Below are 14,103 nucleotides of genomic sequence, written 5' to 3' on the forward strand. Positions count from 1 at the left end.
AAACATTCATTCCAAATAAAGAAGCAGGGCGCGTCCGAGGGTGAGTATATACCTAATAAGAATATAATCACCCTCGGACGCGCAATGCTTATTTCCAACAGCCTTCCTTCCTAAGAATCAGCCCTTCCGTGGTGTAGAGAGACGTTGTGTTACACTCCAAGGTGTTCCCCAGGTTGCCTTTCCTGAGCTTCGATCTTCCGGCTCTCGTTTAGTAGTTCTTGGAAACTACACTGCATTAGGCCTTCAAATTGGGTATGGGGTGTAGAGAGAGGGTGTGTTCCACTCCAAGGTGTTCCCCAGGTTGCCTTTCCTGAGCTTCGATCTTCCGGCTCTCGTTTAGTAGTTGTTGGAAACTACGCTGCATTAGGCCTTCAAATTGGGTATGGGGTGTAGAGAGAGGGTGTGTTACACTCCAAGGTGTTCCCCAGGTTGCCTTTCCTGAGCTTCGATCTTCCGGCTCTTGTTTAGTAGTTCTTGGAAACTACACTGCATTAGGCCTACAAATTGGGTATGGGGTGGAGAGAGATGGTGTGTTACACTCCAAGGTGTTCCCCAGGTTTTCTTGCCATTGCTTCGGTCTTCCGACTCTCGTTTAGTAGTTGTAGAAAAGTACACTGCATTAGGCCTACAAAATGGGTATGGGGTGGAGAGAGATGGTGTGTTACACTCCAAGGTGTTCCCCAGGTTGCCTTTCCTGAGCTTCTATCTTCAGGCTCTCATTAAATTGTGGTTAAATGGAACAACTGCATTTGGCGTACTAGTTGGTTTGGGGCCTACTATCGGTGTCTGCCACTCCTTGCTGTTCTCCTGGTTTCCTGTCCTGAAATTCCATTTTCAGGCTCTCGTTAAGTAGTTGTTAATGTTAGACTGCATTTGGCCTACTAGTTGGGTTGGGGCCTACTATCGGTGTCTGCCACTCCTTGCTGTTCTCCTCCACTGAACAAAGCTGTGCCGCCTGTTTACTACGGTTGCCAATTTTGAACTGCATTTCGACTACTTACTGATTTGGCCCTACTCTCTGTGTCAGCCTCTCATTCCAGTTGTCCTCCACTGCAATGCCCCCTGGTTATTCCTGTGTTACCAATTTTGAACTGCATTTAGCCCACTTTATTCTTTGGGCCTATATCTGTGTTTCCACTTCATCGTGCCCATTGCCCAGCCAGTGATAGATGAGTCTGCTGGTACATTGACCCATAACGCAACATTCCCCGTGCATGCTACACAACAACATTGTGACCCTGCTGAAAGTCAGGTTGCTCTTCCCGCATACCATACCACCTTACACGGGGACAAAGAGGAAGGTGCAGATGAAAGTGCAGGTTCCTTCATCAGGTGGGGGGAGGAATACTAGTTGGCGACGTCACTGGCACAGGGCCTCTCATAGTACGCAAAAGTGTTGCTGCCGGTGGGAGGCGCCCCCGCCGTGCAAACACACCGCTGTACTTTGAGGGGCCCTGTGCCAGTGCCAATGCCAACAAGTGGGCCCCCCCTGCTTGCTCAGGATCACAGCACTTGCAAAGTTGAAATACTTACCTCTCCCTGCTCCACTGCCGTGACGTGGTCCAGATTTCCTGGGCCCACTAATTACTTGAACCAGCCCTACCCCACACAACTTTAGCCAAATGACCCCCAATTTCAAATGCCTTCCAATTATTATAAGGTAAATTACGCTTGACAAGCTTCATTAAGAAGAATGGATGGTTTTGACATTAAAATGGGCACTCTAGGTGTTTTCCTGGCCCCCACTCACTGCCGACTATGCTGCCCCATTGACTTGCATTGGGTTTCGTGTTTCGGTCGATCCCGACTTTACGTCATAATCGGCCGATTTCACTCGACCCGACTTTTGAGATAGTCGGGTTTCGCGAAACCCGGCTCGACTCTAAAAAGGTCAAGGTCGCTCAACTCTAGTTGCCACCTCTGGTGAAGGTATCTCAGACCTGTTGTCAGGAATCTGGTTGCACTCCAGGATGGTCGGTAGTGACAGACAGGTCTGGCCATCCATGGACTCCACTTTGTATCCGGTTGCTTTCCTCCCCGCCGTCTCGACGGTACCTGAACATGTCCTAAGGGAGTAGGGAGAACCGGGGCCTACAATGTTGAAGTTGTCAAAGAAGATGGACCTGGCTAAAGACCTATTACTTTGGTCATCTAAGATTGCATATATCTTGAGCGCTTTGTCTCTGTGGCCTGTTGGATAGACTCGGACAAGGCACATTTTTGAGCAGGATCTTCCTCCCTTGAGTCCCTTACAGATCTCCGTACATTGAGAGGTGACCGCAGGGGTGTCTTCTTCGGTGTTCTTCTGCTTCTCATCGTGCTCCTCTGCTTGTGACAACACTCCTGGAGGTGGTCCAGGATGCAAGGCTGTATTGTGATCCGTGCTGCTGCATTCTGCACATTTCATGCTAGCTCCACAGTTCCTGGCGAAGTGAGAGGTTGTAGCACAGCATTTGAAGCAGATGTTGTTTTCCTTGAGGAAACCTTTGCGATCCTCTAAAGTCTTCTCCCTGAAGGCTCTGCACTTTAGTAGAGGATGTGGTTTCCTGTGTAGAGGACACTGCTTACTGACATCCTGAGGTTTGCTCTCTTCCGTAGGGGGCTTAGTTGTCTTGTGTGGAGGACCTGTGAACTCAATATCAGTTTTATGGACTGCCACGGGTGTCTTACTGGGTTTGACACCAGGGGTAGTGGAACATGACAGAGTGAAATCAAAACTAGGGTCATTTCTGATCTTGGCTTGCTGGGTGACAAACTCAACAAATACAGTAAAAGGTGGGAATGGTACGTTATGAATTTGTTTATACCGTGAACCATGTATAATCCACCTTTCTTGAAGATTGTAAGGAAGTTTTTGTACTATTGGATTGACACCCCTAGCAGTGTCTAAGAATGCCAATCCAGCCAAGTGACCTTCCTTCTGGGCGACCTGTAACTCTATCAATAAATCACTCAATTCTCTAAGTCTTTGATAACCCTTGGGCCCTATCTTAGGGAAATCATCAATTCTTTTGAATAAAGCATTCTCTATTACTTCTACGGACCCATAGCATTCGTCAAGTCTTTCCCACACTTTACGTAAACCTATGTGTGGGTATTCTATGTTAATGTCTCTTAGTCTTTTAGCGTGCTCGACCGATTCAGTTCCAAGCCACTTTACCAGGAGATCTAACTCCTCACTACTAGAAAGGTCCAGTCCCTGAATAGCGTTCTGGAACGAAGCTCGCCACGACCTGTAGTTTTCAGCTTTGTCAGTGAACTTTACAAGTCCTTTTGTTACCAGTTCTCGGCGGGCAAAGAACTTTGCCAAGTCTATGGTGGCTTGATCAGTGTTGGTACGAGCCGGTATGTTATAGCCATGTCTAGTATGTGGTGCATCACCATACCTGTGAGACGCTCTTAGCTTCGGACAGTCTGCATAGTACCTTTCTGGTGAAGAAGATGTCTCTTTAAGGTGAGGTGGGAGCTGTATCTTCTTCTCAGTGGAACGGTAGCTGTGGTCGACTCCTCTGTGTTGGACGTCTTCTTGCTTGTAGTAGCGAAGTTCGGGGTTGGATCGATGATAACCGGCGTAGGCTGATCGTTGTAGTCTGTCGAGGGTGTTGTCCATGCTGGAGTGTCGATGAACGTACTCTGCGACGCGCTGAACTGGATCTTGCTGCTCTAGATCTGTTCCAAGAACGTTGCTGCGTCCCTCATAATCAGGATCCTTCATGGCTTCCAAGTACTCTGCTTTAGCTATTGCAGCTGCTGCCTCTTTGTCTATCATAAGTCTTTCTAGAGACACTAGCAGGCGCGCACCTTCTGCTTCTTGCTCTGCCCGCAAACGTGCATTTTCTGCTTCATGCTCTGCCCGCAAACGTGCATTTTCTGCTTCTTGCTCTGCTTGTCTCAGCTTTAGATGCATTTCTTTCTCGGCGAAGGAAGACCTCGCTTTGGCTGCTTCAGCTTCAGCACGAGCGACAGCAGCCAGCTCTGCTAATGATGACCTGCTAGAGCTTGCTCGTGACCTCGTCTTGAGTGAGGATGTGCTGTTTCAAGACATTGTGCGCTTAGCTGCGTACTGCTGAGTGTTTTGGCGGGAAACTGAGTCTGTGTGCGGTGAGCTTCCGCGTGGCGGGAATGATGTAGCTCCTCTTGGCGGGCTGCAGTATAGTCCTGCGGCTGTATGGCGGCTGCTGTGATACCCGAATGCGGAGCAGTGTGGGTGTTAGCGGTTCCGTACAGTCTGATCAACTACAGCCTGCGACCGGCTATCAGTTTCACTGAAGGCAGCTAATCTGTTCTTACTTTACAATCACCGCCTGCGACTGGCGGTCTTGTTTTTCACTGTTCTGCCTTCCTCCACATAGGATGCTGTGTGGATTCCAACATACGGCTAAACCTTCATCCACATCCCAGTAAACAGACTGTGTTGATGCTTAAGTCTTATTTATTAGGGTGATGATAACCAAAACTATAACGTTGAACAACAGTGGTGGACAGTATTCATAGTAGATGATCGAATAGTGAATGATGTTGCTGTACAAGGTGGATGTTCAGTGAATAATCATAGTGGATGACTGATCATAGTGGATGACTGCTCATAGTGGATGACTGATCATAGTGGATGACTGGTGAAAAACTGTAAAGAATAACAGCATTTCAGTATATGCACATACAGGGTGCAATCACATAAATAACTGGGACATTACAGCAAGAATTATACAGAGTGCATTACACAGTAATTCTAACAGCACTGCCCTATTCTATACAAGAATGCATCTATCTAAATGCAGAGTACACATTAACCTAACTGCAAGCTGCAAAGCACATCTGCCTAACTATATCTGACTATAGGAGCTGCATAAGGCTTAAATACTAACACAAACATAAGATGCATTAAACCTTTATAAACGTACCGAGATCCGTTAGGACAGGGGTAAGGAAGTAAGCGAGACAGGAGCACGTGTGCCTCTCTGCAGATCTGAGGAAAAATGGCTACTGAAGCTTGTCTTCACAAGAAGAATGTGGGCGGAAGTAACCCATAAGACATTGCTCTTAGGAGGGAAAGGTTGGTAAACAACATGAAAAGTAGGCAACTGATGACCTCCAGTGGCCACAACTTGAATAACATGATAATTAACTCTCTGCACATTAAGATGGGCAGAACATGCTGCGCCGATTCTTTGGAATGCACTACCTAGGTTAATGCGATTAATCCCCAATCCCCACAGTTTTAAGCGTGCCCTAAAAACTCATTTGTTCAGACTGGCCTACCGCCTCAATGCATTAACGTAACGATCCCTGTGTGGCCTATTTATAAAAAAAAAAAAAATTGAATGTTCTCATTCACTTTATGCAGTTAACAGCCCTCTGTGTCTGTACTGTTACATACTTAGGCAGTTAACTGGTTCATGCAGCTTTACATGAACACCCGAGCCTTACACTATGGCTGGTCCGAATAACTATAGCATTTGTTACCATCCACCTCTCGTGTCTCCCCTTTTCCTCATAGTTTGTAAGCTTGCGAGCAGGGCCCTCATTCCTCCTGGTATCTGTTTTGAACTGTATTTCTGTTATGCTGTAATGTCTATTGTCTGTGCAAGTCCCCTCTATAATTTGTAAAGCGCTGCGGAATATGTTGGCGCTATATAAATAGAAAAAAAATTATTATTATTACTTTTCTACATGATGCTCCTGTTGCTCCTCTTTGTGGTATATAAGAAATGAAGAGAAGCAATCCTCCTCTGTGTTGTGTATAGGAAACCTCCTAGCAGTTAATCACCTCCCACCAGCTCAGAGTCAATTGCAAATTGAGAGATGGAGCTTGGAGAGGGGAAAACTGATGAAAATGCAATATACTAGATATATAATGGCAAGAGATAGAATTTTACACGCAACTGCTAATTCTAAAAATGTACTTGTAAGGAAAGTTACTCTTTCAGCCTTTTCCATCCCATTATGGATGTTGGAGTGGTGAACAAAGTACATAACTTACCACCAGTTGTGTCCAGGTAGAAAACAATTGGCTGGACATAAGTGATATATAGAAACCAATTGCTTTCATCAAAACAATTGCCATCTGCCTTGTGAACCACAACAGCTTCTCCTTCCTCCAGGTATGAAGTCTGCAAAGTATCACCCCCTGAATATTGATACAAAACTAATAGGATGCAAAGCACCATTAAAATGTAAGAAAAAGATTAGTGTGAAAACCATGTCTGCTCTGGAGGTGCGGCTGCCTCATACTATGGGATTTCCATGATATTTTTAGATATGTTCTCTTCACTCTCAAATATGTAATATGCAGAATGCGCAGAGGTCACACAAAATGTGTACATTCATCAAATGTCAGGACACATAGCTAAAACGCTGCATCTAGTTTTGTTAATACCAATTTCACGTGTCTTCAGAACATATCTGTCATATTCTAATCCATACTGTAGACAGTCATTATGTGTGAACTTAGGTGTAGTGACATTTTTGAGGTTTTGTCTATTTTCGCTCAACACTTCTCATGACATTATCAACTGCAAGAAAAAAAAGTGCTCAATATGCTGCAAAAAATGGCATTCAACATGTATGATGATTATCAAAATATCACACCTTTAGCTAATAGCGTCAGGGTCCAATATTTGTGCCGACTGTAACGATGGCCATGGGCAAGACTGTTTTTAATTTTCTGAAATCACCCAGCAAAGTCATGTACATAGTGTCAATGATCCAAAAGAAAGATCAGATCAAATTTCATGTCCGTGTAAATTCCCCAGTGGTGCAAAAGATAGGTCTATTGTTCCTCCAGTGTCGGACTGAGGTCTATCGTTCCTCCAGTGTCGGACTGAGGTCTATCGTTCCTCCAGTGTCGGACTGAGGTCTATCGTTCCTCCAGTGTCAGACTGAGGTCTATCGTTCCTCCAGTGTCGGACTGAGGTCTATCGTTCCTCCAGTGTCGGACTGAGGTCTATCGTTCCTCCAGTGTCGGACTGAGGTCTATCGTTCCTCCAGTGTCGGACTGAGGTCTATCGTTCCTCCAGTGTCAGACTGAGGTCTATCATTCCTCCAGTGTCGGACTGAGGTCTATCGTTCCTCCAGTGTCGGACTGAGGTCTATCGTTCCTCCAGTGTCGGACTGAGGTCTATCGTTCCTCCAGTGTCGGACTAAGGTTTGTCGTTCCTCCAGTGTTGGACTGGGGTGCCAAGGGCCCACCAGTAGCCAACTCCAGGGCCCCACTTTTCAACTACATACAAATGTGACTTTATCCTCAATCACAAATATATAAAATGAACTGGGTTGATTGTTAAATTAATAAGATGCCTTTGTCTGTATATAGTGAATCAAGTGTATAGTGCCAAGTACTGCTCATATATGAGGTTCATGACCCACTTTTGCATAGGGGTCCACCGGAGGATTTTCCTGTTCTCCTGTGGGTCAAGCCTGAGTTCCTCAATGAGTTGTGCACTACCAGATGTGACTGGCAGCTACTTTGGCTACTGATGCTATTGAACAAAAAGGCAGGTTTCTGTATGATTTATCCAAATGTTCATGGTTTTGAATGAATCAGACAGCATAACAACTAGCCGAACAGTTATCTGATGTCTATGGCCATCTGAAATAAAATAAAGCTCAGGGATACTTATTATATGTCCCTATATCCAATGATTACATGGCGTGATGGTCTGTGATGCCTCATTATATTGTGCTTTTTTAGCAATGGTGCTGCAAGAACAAAACAGTATACAGAAGCATAATGTCTAGCTCCTTAGCACAACATTCTTCAACTTTAATCCTGGCCTGGAGCACTCCCAACAGCTCATCATTTGAAGATTTTGCATAAAAAGGACACCTGTTGCAATTCCAGAGGCCCTACCAGAAATATAACACCTGTACAAACCCTGGGAAATCCAAAAACCTGGACAAGTTATTTTAGGTTTGAGATGCACTTTCTTTAAAGGGTTAATAATAATGAGAAGATTCATAGATAGATTAATAAAGTATAGAGGTCCAGGGGTACTCCTGGAATAGGAAAAAAAAAAGAATATTTCATGAATAAATTCCTAAATGAAGGGAACCGGACAGCTGATCCATGTTGCCCGGTCTACGAGCGGCGGCATGTATCACACACTGGCTGCATGATTTCAACGTTCCAGAGTGAAAGCCAGCCGGGGACCATACCGCACAGGTGACAAGTCAAAAAGACGGGTTCTCAGTGTCTTTTCCCCGCCCACTCCCCTTGAGTGATGGGTCTTTCCATGTTAGTGTATATAGGGTGAGACCTGTAAGTCAGCGGGCAGGGAGAGGCTTCCAGGGATCTGTCTTTTTGAATAGCTAGCAGTCTGCAGCGGCTTTTCAAGTATGATTTTCTGCAACGTTTCACAGTCAAATACATGCCTATTGTCATACAGTGTCTGATACATGCTGCCATGGATCAGCTGTCAGGCTCCCTTTCCACATTAATTTTATATAGAGAGGCAATCACTATATTACAATAAAATGGCTGTCAACTTCTTACAATGATAGAATCCTGTCCTAAAGTGCTAATAGGGCTGGTGCCTGTGAGCATGTGCAGTAGGAAACTCCGCTGCTGTGACCTAAAGACAGCTGGACATTACATGGTATAGGACATCTCCATATCACAGCAGCCGTGATTCTGACTGCACATGCTCACAGGCACCAAACCTGTCCTAAACTGCTAATAGGACTGGTGCCTATGAGCATGTGCAGTAGGAAACTCCACTGCTGTGACCTAAAGACAGCTGGACAGTACATGGTATAGGTTATCTCCAGGTCACAGCAGCGGTGATTCTGGCTGCACATGCTCACAGGAACCAAACCTGTCCTAAAGTGCTTATAGGAGCGGTGCCTGTGAGCATGTGCAGTAGGAACCACAGCTGCTGTGACCTGGAGATAGCAGGACAGTACATGGTATAGGACATCTCCAGGTCACAGCAGCGGTGATTCTGACTGCACATGCTCACAGGCACCAAACCTGTCCTAAAGTGCTTATAGGACTGGTGCCTGTGAGCATGTGCAGTAGGAAACTCCGCTGCTGTGACCTAAAGACAGCTGAATATTACATGGTATAGGATATCTCCAGGTCACAGCAGTGGCAATTCTGACTGCACATGCTCACAGGCACCAAACCTGTCCTAAAGTGCTTATAGGAGCGGTGCCTGTGAGCATGTGCAGTGGGAACCAGAGCTGCTGTGACCTGGAGACAGCTGGACAGTACATGGTATAGGTTATCTCCAGGTCACAGCAGTGGTGATTAGGGTTGAGCGAAACGGATCGATCATTTTCAAAAGTCGCCGACTTTTGGCAAAGTCGGGTTTCATGAAACCCGACCCGATCCCTGGGTGGGGTCGGCCATGCGGTACACGACTTTCGCGCCAAAGTCGCGTCTCGTATGATGCGCTTGGCGCCATTTTTTTCAGCCAATGAAGGAGCGTGGGCAGAGTGATGACATAGGTCTTAGGGGCGTGGACGCCTATCGCCATGTTGTCGCTTGTGCGCTGTAGCGATTTGCACTGTGTAACACCAGCTTTTCAGTTCAGGGATGGACGGAGGGGGGGGAGAGAGAGAGAGAGAGAGAGAGAGAGAGAGAAAAAAAAAAATTCCCATTGACTTTGCATTGGGTTTCGTGTTTCGGTCGATCCTCGACTTTTCGCCATAATCGGCAGATTTCACTCGACTCGACTTTTGAGATAGTCGGTTATTCGCGATACCAGGCTCGACCCTAAAAAAGTCAAGGTCGCTAAACCCTAGTGGTGATTCTGACTGCACATGTTCACAGGCACCAAACCTGTCCTAATAGGACTGGTGCCTGTGAGCATGTGCAGTAGGAAACTCCGCTGCTGTGACCTAAAGACTGCTGGACAGTACATGGTATAGGTTATCTCCAGGTCACAGCAGGGGTGATTCTGACTGCACATGCTCACAGGCATCAAACCTGTCCTAAGATTCGCGGACAGGCCTATGAATGTACTATCTATGTATGTGATAATATTATGTTGTAAGCCCAGGTAAGACAGTGAGTGTTATTAGTGAACACAATCTATGTAGAGATATCTCCCTCGCTGTGTTGTAGCACAGTATGACAATCATAGGGCCATTAAAACTTGTATTCGGCTCAAGGTAAAGAAAAAAGTTTGGAAAAAAGTCCAACTCATTTCAAATGTGTTTCATGCTCACGCATAAAACTAGTGTGCAGTTCTATAGAGTTAGTAATATATGCAGCAGGAAATAAATGCATTATGACAAACCCCACCTTCTGCTGATGGTTCATGTCTTGTATCCAGACACATATTGCATAAGATTTCAGTCGTTTTCATGGCTTGTATTCCTACACTTCTCTGCTCTGTAAGGCCGGCGTCACACTTGGCGTAAGACATTACGGTACGTTTTCTACGTCCGTAATACGCGCGTGATACGCCAAAATGTCTCCGTAATCTCTCTCCGTAGTTCTTGCGTCGCCTAGGTGTGGTCGCGTATTTTGCGCATGTACTGGTCCGTGTGTAATCCGTATGTGATCCGTATGGCGTTTTTACCACGCACCATTCCAAAATGGACATTTAACGGTTTTCTGGCCTGCAAATCATTTAAACCATCATTAACAACACTATTTAAGCCCTCGACAACAGGTGTACCCCTCCCATATGCCCTATATGTTCTCAAGCATATTTTGGCTGTGGTACTTGGAGCTCCCAAACATGTCTGACCATGTGTATTTAAGCACAACTCAGCGGGTGTTGCTTCACTGGGTGTTGTCTCGTCGCTTTGGCCAGCCATATACGGTCAATGCAGATCCGCGAAGGAGGAGACAAAGATTGTGGGTCCATCCTCTATTGACCCAACGCCCGAGTAAAGGACATTTCCAGAGACTCTATTCATCTTTGAGGGCCCATCCAGACAAATTTTTCCTGTATACTCGCATGTCCATCAGGACTTTTGACATGTTGCTGGAGATCTTACGTCCTGGACTCACCTATCAGGACACCTGGATGAGAAAAGCCATCTCTGCTGAGGAGCGTCTGCTCCTAACCTTACGGTATGTATTTAGACCTTTTAGATTTTGTTGTGTTGGCCAATGTGTTTTGTCCTACTATGTTTCAGTTCCTTAACTTAGACATGAGGCCACAAGCACATTTCTAAAAATGTGTTTAATATTTGATTATAGTAATACTGTGAAATGTCCCTTTTTGCTTACTCAATAATCACAGAGAAAATTTACTAGACACTTGTGTTTCGTCCTGTTTTCATATTCCTCATGTTCCTTTATTTTGTTTTCCTTGTTTTTCAGCTTCCTGGCCACAGGCTTGTCCTATGCGGGTCTACACCTGGAGTTTCTCATTGGGCGTTCTACCATTTCAGTCATTGTTAGGACAACCTGTTCCCAAATATGGCTGAAACTTAACGAAGTTGTGATGCCAGAGCCAAAAATGGATGATTGGCTCAAAATCGCCACTGGATTCCAAAATACTTGTGACTTCCCTAACTGCATTGGAGCTGTGGATGGGAAACATATCAGGGTGCGTAAGCCGCCGAACTCTGGTTCCCAATTCTACAATTATAAGCAGTTTTTCTCTGTAGTTATGTTAGCAGTTGCTGACAGCAACTACAGGTTTATAATTGTAGACATTGGGGCCTATGGCCGAACTGGAGACTCTAGGGTCTTCAATTCGTCCATAATGGGTCGCCGGCTACGTGACAACCAGTTGAACCTCCCACCACCACAACAACTCCCAGGCTCCAATGCGGAAGCAGTGCCTTTTGTTTTGGTTGGAGATGAGGCCTTCCAACTGACGAGGCACGTCATGAGGCCTTACCCCAGGCGCAACCTTGACCACCGGCGGAGGGTTTTTAATTTGAGACTTACCAGGGCACGGAGACTGGTTGAGTGCGCCTTTGGGATTCTTGTAGCCAAATGGCGTGTTCTTCAGTCTGCAATTCAGCTGAGTGAGGCTTCAATCAATGAAGTGATCAAAGCCTGTGTAATTCTACATAATTTCACCAGAATACATGATTGTTTGTCTACTAATTTGCAAAATCACGTCATGACCAATCATAGTAGGCCTCCCCCATATGTCCCTCCTCGGCGACGTCCCCTTTCTGGCCTAAAAGTTCGGGATGTGTTCACCAATTATTTTTTGACTCCTCAGGGTGCCACTCCCTGGCAAGACTATGCAATTTTGCATGTGTAATTATTTATGTACCTAAATTTTGCCATTATCAAGTTTGAAAATATGTCTGCTGTGTTTAATTTGTTGACATATGGTTCTGATCATATCATGTGTGTGTGAGTTAAGAAGAATGAACAGAGTGCATACATAGTTTTTTGTTAAGTAAAGGCAATTTTACTTCTTAAACTTGTTTTTGGTTTTTTTGTTTGTTTTGGCATAACCAATCTTTGTGCACAAAAAAGAACAGCTTTTTTTTAACAAAAAAAAACAACAAAGTAAAATAAAAGCATTACAGCTTGCTTTTTAAGCACAAACCAAACCAAATGTCTTAAACAAATTAAAAAAAAGTTGTACCCAACATTACAAGTCCTGGTACGTAGGAAGGGGAGAAGTGGATTGGTCTGGGTCACCATCAGATGGCCTTTGCAGGCCCAATTGTCCAGCAGCCTGTGCGGCTGTTATAGTGGCTTGCGGGAAATTCTGCCTGCTCTGATGCTGGCCACTTTGATGAGTGGGGCCTGGATTTGGGAGATAACCCTGATGTTGCAGCCCATATGTGCGGGAATCATACCCCAACCCAAAATGACCATATTGTCCAAACCCAGGTTGGGACCAGCCTCCAGCACTGGGTGCGGACAAGTGGCCATATTGGGATGGTTGATGATATCCTGCAATATGGTGCTGATGTTGCCATTGTTGGTTAGTTGGTGGTTGGGGTGGAGGTGTTGGCTGACGTGGAGGGGGTGCTTCAGATCCTTGGTGCGCATGCTGGCCTTGTAGTCTCGGAGGCCGCAGAATATTTTCAGGTGACATCTGCCACTGTTCAATCATCTGCATCAGATTGTATGGGTTATTTGGGGGGGTGCATGCGTCAATAAGGATCTGAAAACACCCTCTCAAACGAAGCCTCAACTCCCGCTCTATGGAGCGTAAATACTGGGCAAGGCTCCGTGTGAATCCCTCCTCCCCATCATCCTCTCGAACCCGGGCCAAATAGTTCATGACCCCAGCATCCACGTTTTGCCTGCTTTGGCGAAGCTCTCTCCTGCGTCGTGCACGCTGGGGTCTGACTGCAGCCTGTGGGGATCGGTCCAGGGCAACAGTTGGGCTGCTGCTATTACCAGGGTCATCCTGGCTAGGTGCTGCTGCTGCAGAAGAGAACTGTGGGCCCTCTGGGTTTTCTTCAGAAGCAGCTAGAGCTGGGTGGGCAGATGATGAAGATGCTGTAGGTCTTGCGCAGGAGGGAGCAGCAGATGGACCAGCCACCTCTTCACCTTCTCCAACTGGGTCAATGACCAGTTCTGAGTCCGACCCTGTCTCCCTGTCAGTGAGGTTAGACTGAGTTCTGCAAAGATAAATTTGACCAGTTACTATGTTTTTTGGAATCATCTCTCAACATTCAAAAATTAACCCATTTTGAGATGTTTTTACTTACGGCCTGAGGTCCATGCTGGGGTTAAGGAAGGTTAGGCGGTCAAAGTAGATGTATTTTTTTTTTTTAGGAGGGGCCCCGGCTCCACTTCTCTCCCGCTGCTGCCTCTCCCTCCTATACTGGTCCCGGATACTCCGCCACCTTGTTGTAACATCATCCACTGAAACAACAAAAAATACACACATTGCTTAGACCATTATGCAGAGTGCTCACACAAGGTGTAATGGAGTACACAGATTGCAATGTAGCATAGAAAGAGGCTTTTGTGGCTCACATTAAGCCAGAATTTCCTCAAAAAAATACAAATTAGGAAGAAAGGCCACAAGGACAGAGTCAGCTAACCTCTATCACAGAAAAACAAATTACTGGAAAACCATGTTATTAAGGGAACACCTGTTCTAAACCTTAATCAAATCCATTTATCATATCCAGCACCATGTATATACTGCTTGGATATATATAACTTTAAGGATGAATTAATAAATTAAGGTTTAGCAATTCAAAGTAGTAAGG

The 14,103-nt window shown here is 45.6% G+C and overlaps 1 protein-coding gene across 1 annotated transcript; it reads left to right on the forward strand.

Annotated features, from left to right (window-relative positions):
* Positions 1 to 10,357: 10,357 nt before the first annotated feature.
* On the forward strand, positions 10,358 to 13,600 carry LOC138656911 (uncharacterized). Its single transcript, XM_069744250.1, has 2 exons — positions 10,358 to 11,026; positions 11,279 to 13,600. The coding sequence occupies exons 1-2, from the start codon at positions 10,635 to 10,637 to the stop codon at positions 12,177 to 12,179; spliced, it is 1,293 nt and encodes a 430-aa protein (XP_069600351.1). The 5' UTR covers positions 10,358 to 10,634; the 3' UTR covers positions 12,180 to 13,600.
* Positions 13,601 to 14,103: the final 503 nt, after the last annotated feature.

Source organism: Ranitomeya imitator, chromosome 1 (genome assembly GCF_032444005.1).
Source record: "Ranitomeya imitator isolate aRanImi1 chromosome 1, aRanImi1.pri, whole genome shotgun sequence".
Lineage (NCBI taxonomy): Eukaryota > Metazoa > Chordata > Amphibia > Anura > Dendrobatidae > Ranitomeya > Ranitomeya imitator.